The sequence below is a fragment of the Rana temporaria genome, chromosome 2 (genome assembly GCF_905171775.1).
Source record: "Rana temporaria chromosome 2, aRanTem1.1, whole genome shotgun sequence".
NCBI classification, from domain to species: domain Eukaryota; kingdom Metazoa; phylum Chordata; class Amphibia; order Anura; family Ranidae; genus Rana; species Rana temporaria.
Window position 1 is genome coordinate 201,679,412 of NC_053490.1, and position 18,839 is coordinate 201,698,250.

The 18,839-nt window shown below is 42.5% G+C and overlaps 1 protein-coding gene across 3 annotated transcripts in view; it reads left to right on the forward strand.

Moving 5' to 3' along the window:
- Positions 1–18,839, forward strand: part of CUL4A (cullin 4A) — a 79,030-nt gene that overhangs the window by 39,886 nt on the left and 20,305 nt on the right. For all 3 annotated transcript variants that reach the window (XM_040336248.1, XM_040336246.1, XM_040336247.1), the window contains exons 11-16: positions 90–208; positions 3,130–3,322; positions 5,981–6,085; positions 9,696–9,806; positions 13,261–13,346; positions 16,523–16,630. In XM_040336248.1, the coding sequence (XP_040192182.1) occupies positions 90–208; positions 3,130–3,322; positions 5,981–6,085; positions 9,696–9,806; positions 13,261–13,346; positions 16,523–16,630 (722 nt within the window). The remainder of the gene's footprint in view (positions 1–89; positions 209–3,129; positions 3,323–5,980; positions 6,086–9,695; positions 9,807–13,260; positions 13,347–16,522; positions 16,631–18,839) is intronic.

An 18,839-nucleotide genomic window follows, 5' to 3' on the forward strand; every position in this document is an offset into this window, starting at 1 on the left:
TACTTGGTAACATCTACAGACTTTAAACTTGACTGAAGACAAAATTAATTGTGTTTTTAATGGTTCTGTGGTGTTTTATACCCACACAGGTTTGAAGAACATGCTGGATGAAAACAGAGTTCCAGACCTGAAACTTATGTATCAGCTTTACAGTCGGGTCAAAGGTGGTCAGGCAATCCAGCTGCAACACTGGGGGGAGTATATTAAAGTATGGAGTAATTAATTATTTTTAAATCTGTACAACTTAAAAAAAAAAAAAACTGGACTGAGTGTTATAAAACACCTGTCATTATTTGCCTCTTGCAACTTGCCTGACTGGCTTTCTGGTCCTCTAGCTCAGTGGTCATCAACCCTGTCCTCAGGGCCCACTAGCAGGCCAGGTTTTATGTATTACCTTGGGGAGATGCAGACTAGAATATTGCAATCACTGACCAGCAAATTATATCACCTGTCATGTATTTCAGTTATCTTGCAAACCTGGCCTGTTAGTGGGCCCTGAGGACAGGGTTGATGACCACTGCTCTAGCTGACAAAAGTCACAAGGGAGCAGATCAGATGTTCTCACTTTGCTTGCTGGATTCTGAGGTCAGGGATAGCTAAGCAACTAGTATTTTCAGAAGGAGGCCAACATTGCAGCTCTAGTATTTCAGTAGTAGTTCAGTTCTCATAGTGCATGTAAACTCTAACCATTAACTTCTCCATTTTGCATTGAGTGTCTTGTTATATTTGTTCAAAGAAATACCTGTTGATTCAGCCAGAAATCTAGTGAGCTTTTATCTTCCTGTGTTCTCTGTCTGTGCTCCACTGTTATCAGTTAGTACTGTTCCCAGCTATCTCTTTGGGCTAAGGAGCATACTCCTATATTTTATGGATGAAAATGAAAAATTCTTCTGTAATCCTAACACACTTGTCCTAGGTTGATAGCACTGCTCCTCTATAGATGCAGTAGGTGAGCATTGTCACTCTAGAACAGGGGTGTCAAACTTAATTTCATTGTGGGCTGCATCAGCATTATGATTGCCCTCAAAAGGGCCGGTTGTATCTGTAAGATTAGATGTCCAGCACATCCCCTCCCCTTTACATTAGATGTCACCCCACCATCAGAAGTTGAGTCCCCCACTCTCCCTTACATCACAGTGCACCCCCTTACCTTGTGCTGCTGCTGGAAAGAAGCTGGATGCATTTCTTGAAAGCAGAAAGTAAAGGTCTGGAGGAGGACCAGAGAAGGGCTGGAGCTCTTCTGCAGCTGCTGGAGAGGTGCGAGGGCCGGATTCGGCCCGCGGGCCTTGTTTGACACCTGTGCTCTAGAATATTAAGTGTGTTAGAGAATTGCCAGGTGAAAAAAGATTTGAAAAAAAAAACCTAATGCATCTGAGGTGCGGTAAACTATATTTCAATATAAAATGATATAAAACAATATATTACATTTTGTTCTTGGGTTTAGATACCCTTTCAACTTTTGTATAGTTTTTTTCTATAGGTGACCAAAGAAAGCAGCAGAGGGGAGGTTATTAAAACTGGATTAGACGGAATCTGGAGAAGCTGTGCATAGTAACTGGTCAGCTTCTAGCTTCAGCTTATTCAGTTAAAGTGGAACTTTAGTCAGAAGATCCTGCTAGATCATATCAGGCTGGCCCCTTTTGCAGGTATAGCTTATGTAAAACCTTAAAAATAAGTGTCTATACTGTTTAAAATCCAGTAATATACGGTCTCACCCTGCTCTGCACATGCTCAGTTGCTCTCAGCACTGCTGAGTTTGTAGAGGCTGAGCTGCTGACAGCCTTAAAGCAGAATGAAACCCTCCTATCTTTTTACAGCCAAGGAATCTGCAACTGCCATGGTGCTGCACATGTCATCAGTAATTATACCAACCATTTGATAGTTTGGTTGAGAGCACAAGTAAATGTGAAAGTTAGCAATCCCGGTGTGCTGTCAAAAGAGCCAACTCGTCAAAATCTCCAATAACGTCACTTCCGGTTACTCTCCAGTAGCAGGAATTGCAGATTTTGAAGACTTGGCTGTTTTCACAGAACACCGGCTAAGGAGTAAAAAAAAGTTGTTGCCTGCTTGGAGGCGGCCATGTTGTTGGTTACTAGCGGGCAAACTAACAATGTCCACTAATATCAAGTACCATAGTGTATACGCTGCTGGCGTTCTGTGAAAACAGCCAAGTCGTCAAAATCTGCAATTACTGCTGTTGGAGAGTCACCGGAAGTGACGTAATTTTGATAAGTTGGCTCTTTTGACAGAACACCAGCATTCCAGAAACGTTTTTTGAAACCAATAAGTCAATAGATTTATTTTCGCTTTATAATTTACTGCTGGTTGCGGTCTCTGGGCTTCAGAAAAATGGCTGCCTTCAGCAAGAATAAACCGGAGCAATGCTGGAGGCAATTTACAGCACACACTCATTTTGATGGCATAATTATTAACGTGGAATGTATATTCCTTCCTAAAGAACATTATTTTTTATCAAGTTGTAATGAGTAAAATGAGGACTAGAAGCTGTTTGGATGCCATGCACAGCTGCTCCAGATCCTGGCTGCCCCAGTCTTAAACTGGGTATACACACAGATTATTTTCATTCAGCCTGCAGGATGAACAAAAAATTGAACAGATATAGCCCAGATGGTGAAATCTCCTGGTGTGGCCATTGTATTCTGACAGCTAGAGCAGACACCTCTCAGAATACACCAACAGCAGCTACATCTGACTGGATTCAACCGCTGCTTGGCTGACACGTTTCTTCCCAGCTCCTTAAATTTTTCAATCGATATTTGTCAGGTGGGTATGCCGTCTACAGGGCCACCTCCGTAGACAATTTCGGTTGCTTCCTCAGTGTTCCCCTCAGTGCTTTAAAACCCCAGGAACACAATGAACTTCACAGTTGCTAGAGACGGAGTGTTAAGGTGAAAGCTGGGAAACCAATGTTTTAAATTGGCATGAAGGCTGTACATGACAGTAACCAGGTTAGAAGCGTATTTGTGTCAGTTGCATATACTTTTAAATAAGCTTATCTGATTGGCTGTATACAGTACTTTTTATTGTTTTATGTTCCGTATATATGTGACATAAGCTGCACTGAATTTTCCTCCCATCTGTCTGTTCATCTTTTTCATCCTGTTACAGAGCTTTGGGAGTTCAATAGTAGTGAATCCAGAAAAAGACAAAGATATGGTTCAAGAATTACTGGATTTCAAAGATAAAGTGGACCATATAATTGATGTCTGCTTCAAGAAGAATGAATTATTTGTCAATGTGATGAAAGAATCCTTTGAGACATATATTAACAAGCGAGCTAATAAACCAGCAGAACTTATAGGTACTACTGAAGTTCCGGTTTGCCATGATGAATTCACTGTAAAAAAATACTTGAAGTATGCTATTCATAACTTGCCATTTAAAAAGATAACTTTTATATAAGTAAGCACTCCTCAGTTAACAAATTTAAAGGAACATGTTATAAAACAGAGATTGGGCAACATGTTTAGTACAGATTATCTAAAGAGTAAATCATAGTAATTTATTAACTGTATGTAGTAACAATGTTCAAGCTTCACTGCTGAAATACAAAAAAAAGTCTTTTTTTTTTACAGTGTAATTTCAGTGTATTGATAAGATGTCAGTGGAGGAAATCTATCACTGCATTCTGTGTGAAGATAGATTGTTTTTCAGTCTATGAATAGAGGACACCTTTCATTCATCTACCGGTCTTCCATTCATAGATTGTTTGAAAGACAGGTTCCTCAGGATTGGGTTTTTTAACGGACCATAAGCAGTGATTAAACTTGTAAAAATACAGATTTATTGATACAAAAAGTATGAGAATACACGATACAAAAGTAAAAAAAAAACAAACACATGGTGAGAAGAGCAGCAGAGGACAGAAAAGTGGAATGGCCCAATTCAACTGTTGACTTTTCCTGTCCCTCCGACAGTTGAATTGGACCATTCCAGTTTTCTGTCCTCTGCTGCTCTTCTCATCATGCGTTTGGTTTTATTCAACTTTTGTATGGTCTATTCTCATACTTTTTGTATCAATAAATCTGTATTTTTACAAGTTTAAAGGATCACTGAAGTTTAAATAACAAACATGTTATACTTGCCTCCACTGTGCGGCTCGTTTTGCACACAGTGGCCCCGATCCACGTCTTTTGGGGTCCCTCGGCGGCTGTCTCGGCTCTTCCCCCGCAAGAGCTTTCCACCTTCATGCGAGCGAGCTCGCATATTGGAAAGCTCCTGCGGGCGCGCTCCCGTGATACAGCGCCGGCCATAGCGGCGATCGGGATATTTCCGTTAGCCACTGGGAGCATGCAGGACGCACGCTCTCGGCACAGCTCTATTGGCACTAATGTATGCAAATATGCAGCCGCTGTGTGCTGAGGTCGCAGATTAAACAAATTAAATATTTTAAAATATATTTTTATTGAACATTGTAGATTCTTCTTAAAGTGTACACCTAGCCAAATCGTTTTTATCTTAAAGGATAAGTTCACCTTTCAGAGCATGTTGCACATTACACCCATAATTCTGGTGTAACATGCTCCAGACCTGCCCCCGCACCTCTGACCCCCTCCTACTCTGTAACAGCAGGCGTGGGTTCTTTTCCCACACCCACTGTCACATTTTATAAATAATGCTCACACAGCCTCTTCATTCATGCACAGCAATCTGTGAATGACCGAACTAAAAGTATTGTTTTCCATTGCAGCTGACCGCTTGTAGTTCTCAATGGACTGCAAGGGTGCTGATGAGCACTCTATAGTTCATTTACAAGCCCTGCAGCTTAAAACAGTCAGCCTGTATCACAAGTACAGATGGAAAGCTACAGGGCTTGTCTGTAGGACCCTGACATTGCACTCCAATCCACTGATCACGGGTGCAATACTTTGCAGGCTACTGTGAGAAAAAGTAATAAATGCACATTATTTTTCTCCGCCAAAAATATGTACATGTATATAGTCCCAGACACAGGCTGGATATTCGTAGACCCCAAGTTATAGTTTGCTACGTTCAGGTGAATAGCCACTGGCAAAGCTTTTGCACATGCCCTCCCTGGTATACCCCTAAAACCTAACCCACCCTGTGCAAACTCACTTTTTTGCTAGTGTGCTGTGGGTGATGGGCTCTCAGAACAGACAGTGAAAGGGAAATACCCCATTGTAGACACACAGAGTAATTAAACCTAAAAGATGTTCTAAGTTTTCCCCACTGTACAGTAGAATCTTGCTGGGGGAAAAAAAAATATGCAGTTGAGCTGCATTTTATAGCAACGTCCTCAACTGCCCCACCTTAATCTGCACTGGCAACCGATGGGGTGTTCACATGCTATGGTCGTGATGCTTTTCTCTTACGGCAAAATATATTCCATGTGTCATGCTCGTCTGGCTTGATGTGACCATTCAAGCAAATGAAACTCTTACAATGTTGTGTGGCAGTTATGAGGTTTACACAGGCAGTGGGAAGGCTTCACATCATCTCACTCCCTGTCAAATGGCCCTGAAAAGCGATCTAAATGCCGATTTGCTTTTCATAGGAGCAGTGGTTTGTAAATATAGCCTTGCAGTGGTGACCCAAACAGCAGTAAAAACCCAACAGAGGTTTCATCCTTTTCCTTCTTTATGCAAAACAAAACTAAAGCTGTTTTCTGCATTACACTTTAAAAGAAAATTCCTGAATGTTCTGTATTATGCACACATACTGGATTTGGTTTAAAATGCAGCTAGGATTTCTACCTATATACTATCATTATTGAGTGCATATATGGAGTCTGGGACTCCAGAGCTGCAGAGTGAAAAGGGTGCTGCTTACTTTTATTTGATTATTTGCAGTTAATGCATTGTCCACTTGAGGGCGCTGTTTATTATGCAGTATGCACTAGTGAAAATGCTGTCACATTACAGATTGCTGTATTATTTTTGCTTCACATAATTTGTAACAATCGTATAATACAAAGCTCTTCCCTTCTTTTCTTTTCCAGCGAAATATGTTGATTCTAAGTTACGCTCTGGAAACAAAGAAGCCACTGATGAAGAACTTGAAAGATTCCTTGATAAAATTATGATCATTTTTAGATTTATTCATGGTATGTGTTTTTTCTTTAACAGAGTACAGTAGCCATTACACTAACCACACTATAGGGGTCAGCAAGGGTGGGCATAGTTTCTACCAGTAAGGCAGTCTTTATCATGGCTTGTACAAGTGTTCATACTGTACATGGTTTTTGTCGGTCAGTTCATTTTTACAACTGTTTTCTTCGCTCTGTAAAGAGGTTGCACAGAATAGTCCAAAAAAATTGGAACATTTCTCATAACTGGAGCAGACAGAATCTGGAGCTGCTGTGCATGGCAGCCAATCAGCTCTTATCTTCTGCTTGTTCAGTTAAGCTTTGAATATGTAAGATTGAAGTTGATTTGTTGCCATGCAGGTTATGTCTGCTCCAGTTTTGATAAATTCCCCTCATTGTGTTTTAACGCTTTAAAGGAGAAAATAAAAATAGCAAATGAACGTAGTTCTTGGTTTCAAATGCACTGTGTTACAGAACAGCTAAGGTTTTAATAATGGTGGCCGTACATGTAACAGTTTGATCAAACCATTCTTCAATGTATTGGATAATATGGTTGGATCTATGAATTCTCGATAAAGGCACAATGTCATTGATCTATACCAGTGATGGCGAACCTTTTTGAGCCCGAGTGCCCAAACCGCGACGCAAAACCAACTTATTTCTTTCAAAGTGCCAACACTGAATTAAAACTGTAAATTATGCTTTCGGTTACTATACATTACTGCCCACCATTCAGTTGCTATCGGTTACCATACATTACTGCCCACCATTCTGTTACTATACATTACTGCCCACCATTCGGTTGCTATACATACCTGCCCACCATTCGGTTGCTATACATTACTGCCCACCATTCAGTTGCTATACATTACTGCCCACCATTCAGTTGCTATACATTACTGCCCACCATTCAGTTGCTATACATTACTGCCCACCATTCAGTTGCTATCGGTTACCATGCATTACTGACCATCATTCGGTTGCTATACATTACTGCCCACCATTCTGTTACTATACATTACTGCCCACCATTCGGTTGCTATACATACCTGCCCACCATTCGGTTGCTATACATTACTGCCCACCATTCAGTTGCTATACATTACTGCCCACCATTCAGTTGCTATACATTACTGCCCACCATTCAGTTGCTATCGGTTACCATGCATTACTGACCATCATTCGGTTGCTATACATTACTGCCCACCATTCAGTTGCTATTGGTTACCATAAATTACTGCCCATGATTTGGTTACTATACATTACTGCCCACCATTCAGTTGATATCGGTTACCATACATTACTGCACATCATTCGGTTACTATACATTACTGCCCACCATTCAGTTGCTATACATTACTGCCCACCATTCAGTTGCTATACATTACTGCCCACCATTCAGTTGCTATCGGTTACCATACATTACTGCCCATCATTCAGTTGCTATCGGTTACCATACATTACTGCCCATCATTCAGTTGCTAGAGGTTACTGTCAATGATTACCTGCAATTCAGTCCCCTTCTGCAAACTGCTCAGTCCTGCTGTTGCTTTATAAATCACCACCCCCGCTGCTGGCAGAAGGGTGAGGAAGAATGCACACAGCCATGTCTGTGTCTTTGATCTCCCTGCTCGTGCTGCTGACCGGAGAAGGGAAGGGGGGCCATCACAGAAAGCCTGCTCTGCCTCACAGCAGCTCCGGTCCTGACAGAGGAGAAGAAGGCTCTGGAAGTTGGAACATGGTAAGTGCAGGGAACAGCCGAGCAGAGCACACTCCCGCCCGCCTCAATACAGTTCAGCCACGCATTCATCTCTGCCTGCATCTTCTTGTCAAATGTGGCGGGCTGCAGGAGGAGGGCGGGTTACAGCGATACTGATTGGCTGAGAGGCGGTGGTGGGCGGAGCAGTTATTAGAAGTGTGGACAAAACTATTCTATGATTGCGCTCGTCACCCCGGGCGCTTATTGTTTGTCACTCCCACTCGGGCACGTCACCGCTAGCCCACAGAACTATGGGAGATGTAGTTTGCGGTGCGGTGTGGACGATTCTGTGCTTCACTGTGTGATTTCCTCATTTGATGGCGTGCCCACAGAAAAGGCTCGGAGTGCCAGCAGCGGCACGCGTGCCACGGGTTCGCCATCACTGATCTATACTATTCTGCTCAATTGGGATCTGATCCCCAAGAAAAAAACAGAATGGTACACGAGAGGGTACCGAAATGCACTGACAACACAGCTAAAAAACTATAAAGTCCAGGAAGTATACATCTGCAGCATTAGTGACGGCTCCCTTGAGAGCGACGCAGTGTCTGGAAGAAAAACAGGTGCACCAAAAACTAAGTGCAGCAGGAGATCAACGAATGGTATATTTAATAAAAATCAACAAAATGTTTACTCACACTAATATAATGATCAATGGGCATATAACAGTATAATATGGTAGTCGCTCAGCGAATCCCCACTGTATGGTGGTGTGGAGATGTTAACGCGAGAGGAGAGGAACAACCCGGCCGGACATCCATCTTGTCTTCTCGGAACCAGCATGGAACACACTATGAGTGGCATCGGAAGTGATGTCAGAACATGGAGATAATGTTTCCTCTCCTCTCGTGTTATCTACACACCACCATCCACTGGGGGTCCTCTGAGTGACTACAGTATTATACTGAATATAGGAAAAAACACCCAATCCAAAGAGTGGGCAAAGTCGGACTTTGAGGCACGCGGAAGTATAAAAATATATTGTTTATTACAAATATGAAAACATTATATATTGTACAATAACAGTGGTATACAGTATTATACTGTTATATGTCTATTGATCTTTATATTAGTGTAAGTAGCCATTTGGCTGATTTTAAATAAATTATACCTTTTTGTTGCATCTCCTGCTGCATTTAGTTTTTGGCACACCTTTGTTTATCTCCCATGGATCTGATCCCCGCCTCCGATCTGGATCGGATCCCCGCCTCCGATCTGGATCGGATCCCCCACCTCAGTGTGAACACAGCCTGAAGGAGGGAAGTTATCGCTCTACCAGGTTGCAGACAGCTGATTTTAGTGCAGGCTGCAGAGGAGCAAGAAAATGTGAGAGTAAACTGCATGGGCAAAGTGATAGTGTCTGCTTAAAGCGGAGTTCAGGTGAAAAAAATAATAATTTAAAGTCAGCAGCTACAAATACTGCAGCTGCTGACTTTTAATATTAGGACATTTACCTGTCCAGGGCGCCCGTGATGTCCTCACCCAAAGCCGATCTGTCCCTCGGCTCCCGGGTGCAGGCGCTGGCATCTTCAGTAAGGGAATCGGGAAGTGAAGCCTTACGGCGTCACAGCCTGGTTCCCTGCTGCACATGCGCGAGTTGCACTGCGTGTCATCGCTGGGACCTGTGTGTCTCCCAGAAGACAGCGGGGGGGACGGAGAAGGGGTCAGACATGGCGTAGAGTGCCGCGGAATCTGTGGCGATCTATCCCTTTTAAGTGGGAGCAAAAAGCGGAAGTTACATTTTTGGGTGAAACTCCGCTTTAACTTTGTTTCAAGCCTAAGATTAATACTGATGCAAGTTCTGCAATTCCCTTTCAATTTATTTGATTCTCCTATCGGTTCAGTTAATATATTTTCTTTTTCTTTCAGGGAAGGATGTGTTTGAGGCATTTTACAAGAAAGACCTTGCTAAAAGACTGCTGGTGGGAAAAAGTGCATCCGTTGATTCAGAGAAATCTATGGTGTCAAAACTAAAGCATGGTATGATCAGTTTTTGTATGTGAGGATGTATACCTTCAGGGAATCTAATACCTAGGCCTGCAGCATGATTAGTTAGCCACAGGGTGCTATACAGGTCCAGGGCAGTGGTCCATCCCTGTACCTAAAGACCCTTTGTGGGGTATGCCTACCAGGAAGGCAAAGACCTGAAGAGGGCTCAGTTCCTAACATATGTACTCGGGTAATGAGAACTGCAGCCCCACCACAGTCATTCAGGGCTGAGGTTGTTGTCGCATCTATTATTTGAAATGACTACACCACTACTTACTACACATGGCAGATCATACAAGGGTAATGGGTCAGTGGTCCATGCCATCTCATTCTCCGGTAATGCTGTGGAATGGGGGGGGGGGGGCAGTTAGTCATGACCACTTTCCCAAGTCTGAGTTGCTGCTCTCCTCAGAGGTTTCCCTAGATCTCCTCAGCCACTATGTCTGCATTTATTAGTAGACTTTCAGCCCTGTTAAGGGCCATGGATCATAGGGATGCAAGTGGGCTCCTTCTCTTCCAGAGTCTATCTCTGAATCTCTTCTTACAGCTTTAGCATGAAAGGAGACCTTATTTGTGTGCAGAAATCTTGCCTTGGAGCAGCCTGCCTCAGTCTGGCCAAATGTTACCTGGCTTCATTCTTGAAATATTTTTAAACAGTCATCCTTATGCTTTTGAAAGCTAGGAAATTTTACTTCTAAAAAAATCTCATCACAGCCTGAAGACCTATGTTGCATGGTGCAAAGCTAGGAAATACCATTCCAGGAAGTGCTCTGTAAGATGAATCCTATCTTTCCTGCAACCCAGACTGGAGCAACATTTGGCCTTGAGTACCACCACCTTTTGTGCAGGATATTGCTCACACTGTTCCCTTCATACTCTCCCCGGTGAAGGGCCACAAGAACCCTTATCTTTTCCTGCAAATTCTGTATCTGAACTGCCTATGGCCTCTGAGTCATTAACCATTAAGGCTGTCTGATTCAGATTCACTCCAGTCTTTGCCAGATGAACCTACCTAGGAGCAGTCAGCTATTTTTGATTTTATATGAAGCGCTAGTATCAACCCTTTTCTTCCACCAGTGCTTTTCCTAGTCTAGTGTCCTTTTGATGCTCCTAAGACCGCAAATGCCTTTCCAATGCACCCACTATTCCAAGTCTTCATATATGGAATGTGAAAACGCCTGACAAAATGTTTGCTCTTCCCCAAGTGCTTATTAGTATTGTATCAGTTTGAAGAGGCTTTAGGTAAAAATTTGCCACCAACCCTGTTGAAGGCTAAGTTTACCTTTCAGAACATGTTGCATGTTCCACCTGTTTTTAGGGTGGAACATGTAACATCTTCCAGCTTTTGCAGCCTCTCCCAATCTCTGCATCAGTGTGACAGTGGGTGGGATTTACTCTCCCTGCATCAGCTGTCACAATTCAAAATCAGTGCAGCCGTACGGTACTCTGATCACACGGGCCTGTCGTTCCTTCATTTACCATTTCCTGTGAATGAATGAACTTATCCCTTAATCTAGTGTCCTGTCTTAAAGCAACAAACCTGCCGATATGCAGATAGAGGCTTTCCTAACCACTGGTAGATTATGCTTTTCACCCCCTTCTAGCTGTTCTATTGATATGTCAAACTCTCAATGACTGCTTAAATACTATAAGGCAGGGATATGCAATTCGCGGACCTCCAGCTGTTGCAGAACTACACGTCCCATGAGGCATAGCAAGACTCTGACAGCCACAAGCATGACACCCAGAGGCATAGGCATGATGGGACTTGTAGTTTTGCAACAGCTGGAGGTCCGCTAATTGCATATCCCTGCTATAAGGGATCTAGTCACTACTATGGTTGATCCCTTGGCCTTGGTCATGATACATTTGGAACAAATGGCTGTAGCTATAAACTTCAGTTGTGAAGGGCTGTTGGAAGATCCTGTCTCATTTCCCACAAGTTTCGGTTTACATGTGGAAGAACCTTTGGTTGAAGTTTAGGACTGCAGAACCTGCATCCAAGAAGCACATACTCCGTATGACCTTCGAGGGACAATCTCTCTGTGGGTCCACTCTGGATGCCATGATCAAAGCTACCACATGTAGCAGGAACACACATCTTCTACATCCATAGAAGCCTAATGTCCTGTACACACGATCGGAATTTCCGAAGGGATAAAATCCGATGGAATTTTCCGTTAGGATTCCGTTCAAGCTGTTTTGCATACACACTGTCAGACCAAATTACCACCGTCCAAAACGCGGTGAGGTAAAACACTACTGACGAGCCGAGAAAAATTAAGTTTAATGCTTCAGAGCATGCGTCGACTTGATTCTGAGCATGTGTATTTTTTTTCTCCGTCGGATTTCCATAGGCTTAAAATAAAATATGTTCTATTTCTAAACTCTGATGGAAAAAAGTCAGATGGGGCCCACACATGGTAGGAATATCCGAAATTCAGATCATGCGTACAAAGCATTAGGCTCAGTCTGGAAAGGCTCATCCCTACTGCATACTCTGAGCCCAAACCCAAGCCTGAACTTTGGTCTGCCAAACCCTCTTGGCATAAAGGTTTACCCCCACTTTTCAACATGTGGGGACACCTGTTAGTCTTTTGGAGACACTTGGACAGCAGGATGCTTTGGTGCAGGAGGTGGTTCCCAGGGGCTGTAAGCTAGAGTTTTTCCTCTGCCACCTCCTTGGTTCAGCACTTCCAGCTTTCCTGCGTCGCCACAGATATTTACAGTCCCTTGACAAATTCAATAGCCTGGCGTGGAGAACCAGGTTGTTCCTGGCTTGGTGGCTTAGAAATCCAGCTCTGGAGACAGATGTTCTTTCTCCATTTCTTTTGGAACATACTTATGAGTAATGCCAGCTTGTTGGGCTGGGGAGGACACCTGGGCAAGTTTGACTGTCCTTGCAGTGCTTGACTTTCTGATTTGGAAAATCATCTGAACTTGACTCAGTTGAACAACACCACAGCAATGGTGTAAATTAAGCCAGGGGGGGAACCAAAAGTGTTGCAATTTTGTCCTGGACAGAACTTCATGTTCTGCTCTTTACATCCGAGGCATGGACAATTGACAGGCAGATTTCCTCAGTCAGCAGTGTCTGGACCTGGGGGTGGTTCCCATTTCAAAGATGTTCCAGGACCTATGGTAAGTAAAAACATTTTACATTTCTATGACAAGCCCTAGACATAAAATGACTTGTCATACTCGATTGCTTATCACAAGTGATGATCAGACTAAATGGATTGCTAATTAAAGCCAGACATTGTAGGATCAACCAAACTGTGTATATGTCAGATATACTGTAGATCCTTAAGGCTTAGACATTGTGGCATTACATTTATGTAACTGTATAATGGCTGTTGTAATTGCATGATTTGTATCCAGATTGGGGGCAACATATTTAGTTATTATGTTTATCCACTTTTTTTTTTTTTTTTTTTTTTTGCAGAGTGCGGTGCGGCTTTCACTATTAAGTTGGAAGGAATGTTTAAAGATATGGAGCTCTCTAAAGATGTGATGGTTCATTTCAAACAGGTAATAGTCTATATTTTTTATTTTGGAGATGATGAAAGTGGCATATTGAGATCTGGCTAAAGGATGCATGAAAACCCTATTGCGTCCTGTCAATAAAAATATCGTTAATTTTTATTTTGATGAAACCACAACATTTTACATTTGGCTTAGGATCTGTGCTAACATTTTACCTTTTACTAACATTGAAGTGAATTCCAGCCAAAATGTTATTTATTTTATCCATTGATGTACCCACAAAGTCTTAAACCTTTTTTAGCTCTGCTGAAAACCCTGAAGAAATGGCAGCACTCCAAGATCCATTAAAAATTTGTTTTAATGAACGAACATCCCAAGTGTTTTACAGACAGTTCAAATGGTAGACACGTTTCACACAAATTGTGCTTATTTAATATTTGTCAAAAAATTAACCTGCAATTTTTTAAGCAACCTTTTCCTTAATTTTTTCTGTTGCCCTTTGCTTGGCCATCCTCCGCCTGGTTGGATGTTGTGGTGTTTGCCTGGAAGTGGCCTTGGGGCACCGAGTTCAGTGTGGGATGTTTTCCAGACTTTGTTCTGGTAAAAGATCGCCACGGAGCACTTGCCGGATTCTCATCTCATTTTTTTATTGGATACTGGGTTCCATTATTCCCTATTTTCTGCTGGCTTTGCCATGTTTGGGGTTAACACTGTGGAACTGAGTGCAGACATTGTCTGCTGGGTGGAGGGTCATGCAGATTTTGCACTCTTTTTCCAGCAATAAAGTATCGAGGAAGCATCACCCACCTTGCTGCTCCTGATGCAGTAGCCACGTATAACTCAGATTTTTGATCATTTCCTGCTACCTACCTATATTGATTGTGGTCACATCTGGCCATCTGACCCTCTGATGCTACCAGCTCTCTGGGTTTTACAGGTACTTAAAGAGGTACTAAACCCACATTTAATGGTTTCCCAAAACCGTTAGTCAAAGCATACCGTGAATGATAACTTTTACAGATATTTATGTTCTCGTCCAAACTCTCAAGCCATCAAATGGCTAGGCTCATAACTGATTACATGTGCAGCACTATAGAAACTGCAGACCCATCCATGGAATCCTTCTTTGCTATGTTGGGAGCGGCAAGACCCAGATTAGTTCTTTGCTGACTCTGGTCACAGAGACCACAGCATACAACACCCTCTTCGGCTTCTGTATCATCTGTCCCCTAACAGATTCTGTATCCGATTTACCTTAGCCTTATCAGCCTCCCAGCCTTATATGAAGTGCAATTTGGCTAAAGTGCTGAACTTTGGAACCCCTGTGCAAGAAGCGTTTTATCAACATGACGTTCAAGGGACAGCTCTGGATAATATCATTAAGAATATTGCTACTGGCAGCAAGATTACTCATCTTACCTTTTAGGTTTCTGTCCAAAGCTTGACAAATCCTCAGACAAGCCTTTGGCATTAAGGAATGCTCCCACTTTCCTGCATAAGAAAACATCTATTGACCTCCTTGGACAGCTTACATTCTAGAGTGCAAGAGCTTGTGTCCCAGAGCTAAAAACTCAAGTTTATTCTTATGCCTCATCTTCCTTTTCTCACTTCCAACCACCTTCTATCTCTGCACAGACTGGCAGATCTCCCATTAAGCCTGTTTGCATCATTACCCTAGTCCATACAACAGAAGTTCCAGGGGTTACTCCAACCTGTTCACTGTTCCCAAACCGTGTCTCATCTTGCATCTTAAGGCTTTAAATATTCACTCAATCAAGTCCACAAATTTTGTAGAAATACACTAGATTTGTCATCGACGCCCTCTATCACAGGAGCATTTTGGCTTCTGTAGACATTAAAGATGTTAACTTGCATGTGCCCATCTTTTTAGTACATCAGCAATTTCCCGTGGTTTTGCCAAAGAGCCCCTACACTACTAGTTTGTGGCCCTTCCCTTCAACCTCTCTTTTGCACCTTGGGTCTTCACCAAGGTGCTGGTTTCAGTGTTAGCCATGTTGTGATCTCTTGACATCCCTGTTGTGAGATAAACATATGACTTTCTGTTATGGGTCTATGAGGGCATTTAGGACAACATACTTCTGACTGTCCAGCCATTCTTGCATTTTAGGCGACTCCTGAAGCTTCATAAATGATTGCTGGAACAGCCTCATCACTTTGAATATCTGGATCTGCGTCCGGTCCTGGGCACATCTCATGCCAGATTGTTACTTCCCAAGGAGAAGCTTTAGATTCTCCTCCTATCAAGCTCAAACTCTTCAGTTCAACAGCCATCTGACTCTCCAAAGTATAGTCCTGGGGTTGATGGTAACCTCCTTCAAGGCAATTCCCTTTGCACATTTTCACTTCGGAGACTTGCAGCGCAACATTCTTTTCTTGTGGGTCAAGTCAGTCCTGTCTTTGGATCAGCCAATTCAAGTTGATAAGGATCAGGCTGTACAAGGAAAGTGTCTGAACTTGCAGCATTATTTTGCAAAGAACCCTTTTTGGTCCTGCATATGGGACAAGATCGTGTTGAGGCCAAAGACTTCTTTTATACCAAATGTAGTTTCTGCTCTTTTCATCAAGCATGATTTTGTTCTTCCATCACTTTGTGTGGCTGCTGTTCGTCAAGAGGAAATGTACCCTTCATTGTCTGGATATGATTTGGACTGTGCTAAGTCTATCTTCTGCCCACTACTAATTTTCAGAAACACTCATTTTGTTTTTGTTATTCTGGATGGGCACTGCAAGGGTAACCTAGCTTCTTGTCCCACCATCTCTAGGTGGATCAGGCAGGCCATCATTTTAGGCTAAAGGTCTGAAGAATCAGGCTGCCCTCTTTCCTTTTGGACCTCACTTTACTAGATCTTTTCTGTATTTAACAACCATTCCCCAGATTTGTACAGCTGCCATCTGGTCATCATATCAAATGGCTGCTCTCTTCATCTCTTCGCTGTACTGCTGGCTAGAGAAGACTATAGATGGGCTGAATGTATGCATGTAGGCCTGAACTGATGTACAGTGAGACCTGAGTTGAGAGGAGATACTTAGATTATTTGGTGCCCTTAGATATATTTATGAATGAATGTGCTTTTGAAATACAAACAACCTTTAACACATAAGGTTATACATGTAACTGTTTTTTTTTTTCTTTACACACCTCATTATTATATATGCTTTTGTAATACTATACAGCATAATTATTGTTTTTTTCTTTTTAGCATATGCAGAATCACAGTGACCCAGGCAACATTGACTTAACTGTCAACATACTGACTATGGGATACTGGCCAACCTATACACCCATGGATGTGCATTTACCTGCAGAGGTAAGCAAGGCTGTGGTTTGGACCTTTTTTTACTGTATATAGTTCTGTATCTGCAAGGCAAAGTTAAGTTAAAAGAGGAGCTCCAGCCTGTAAACAAACATTTTAAATTCTTTTAACTTTTAAAAACTCAGACTTGCCTGTCCCAGGATCCAGCAATGTCTTTGCCCAACTTGGCTCTTTGCCGGTCTTTGCCCGCAGGCGCCGGCATCTTGCCTGTGGGCAGCCGACTGTATGTGTCTCCTTGCAGCTTCACAGCTGGCTGCCCATTGCACTGCGCTCCGTGATTGGTCCAGCAGTCTCCTGGGACCTGTGATGTGTCACAAGAGGCTGCTGGGGAAGGAGGGGAGGGCCAAACTTGCGCTCAGATCAACGCGGCAAACTGACCAGAAGTGGGAGCGGGTACCTGTTAGAGGAGAGGGAGCAAGAAAGCGGAACTTCCCCTTCTGCTTTTAAATACCTCTACCTCTTTTCTCCTACATTAGTATGAATGAATGAGTGACTTGTATAGCGCTACACATGCAAACTGAATCGCCTCTAGGCGCTTTTTTGCAGCCAGTGTCTTCCTGGCTGGTGCGGTCATTAACCCCGTAGGATTTTGACACGCTTGGGACACACAGTCGTACATACATATATTCTGGGCCAATTTGGCCAGGATCCAATTAACCTACCAGCATGTCTTTGGAGTGTGGGAGGAAACCGGAGTACCCAGAGGAAACCCACGCAGACACGGGGAGAACATGCAAACTCCAAGAAGATGGTGTCGTGGTCGGGATTCGAACCAGCGACCCTTTTGCTGCTAGGTGAAAGTGCTAACCACTACACCACTGTTCTGCCCACATCCTGAAGAATTACACAAGTATGGAAACCCAGAAACACATTTGAAGTATAAACCAAAGGAAGCCTAGGAGAGATAGAAGGATACGCCAACTAAGTGTGGTATCCCAATAGGTTTAATGTATAAAAACAGGATTAAGGACACTTACAAAGATGTACATAAATAATAGTCTCATCTGTATGAGAATCTCAGGGCTGTAGTAAGTGGGAGAGCGGCAGTTCCTGGGTTCTCAAAGGGATCAAGAAGCTGTGACAGCGTGGAACAAGCCACAGATGTGATGTCACCAGAGGAGTCAGGAGATCAGACAAGTGGTAGAATAGCAAGGCTCCATGCTTGGAGCATTCGGCTCGTTCTACAGGCCTACGGTGGTAATAACGAGCTTGTGCTATGGGCGATGATGCCGATCAGAGGGCTATAAGGATCAGCAATACAATAAAAACATCACAATGGACAGTACAAAATGAACAATCTAAAAAAATAAAATATGCAAATGCCCTTCAGTTGGACCCATATACTATAAAAAGAGGGGGGGGGGACAATTTATGCATATAAAGAGTACATAATGTGAATATATATATATATATATATATATATATATATATATATATATATATATATATATATATATATATATATATATATATATATATATATATATATGGAAGAGACATACATGTGCTTATAGGCATAAAATATACGTAGATGTGTAAACAGGGAGTATGTAAAAAAACACAATATACACATATATGTGTGTGTGTATATGGATAGATCTATCTATCAAATGGGATTGCTGCACTTAAAATGTATTAAAAGAATACATCAATTCAAGTTCAGTGTCAAATGCATGACGGTTTCGGGCTGTACAGATGGGGCCCTTCTTCAGAATCGGGTAGATATTTGCCAGCACACCAAGGATCAGCACAGAGTGGTGTCCAAACGGGCAGTTTATTGCATGATCACAACACAAGAAAAGTGCAACGTTTCGGAGTCACGCAGGACCCCTTCGTCAGGCTTCTTCAGAATAAGTCACATACAATGGTGATCTTTACAAGCATATACTGTATATACACTCTTCTCTCATATGGGATCAATCAATTAATCATTCTGCTGCCGGAAAATTGTATTCTGACAGCTGAACCTGCCGCTCTCATAACACACTGATCAGCGGTTGCATGAACCTTCAACAGAAGTTGATCAATCTACTTCTGATGAGCAGGGGCTGTCATGCACACTGATTGAAATTCATCCAGTCTCAGCTCCATTGGCTGTATTTTGATTCATGTATGGCCAGCTTTGGTGCCTCATTCAGGATTTACACAGTTCTTGACTGCTTCTTTGTAACAACACCTGTAAACCATTTACCAAATCCCCTGT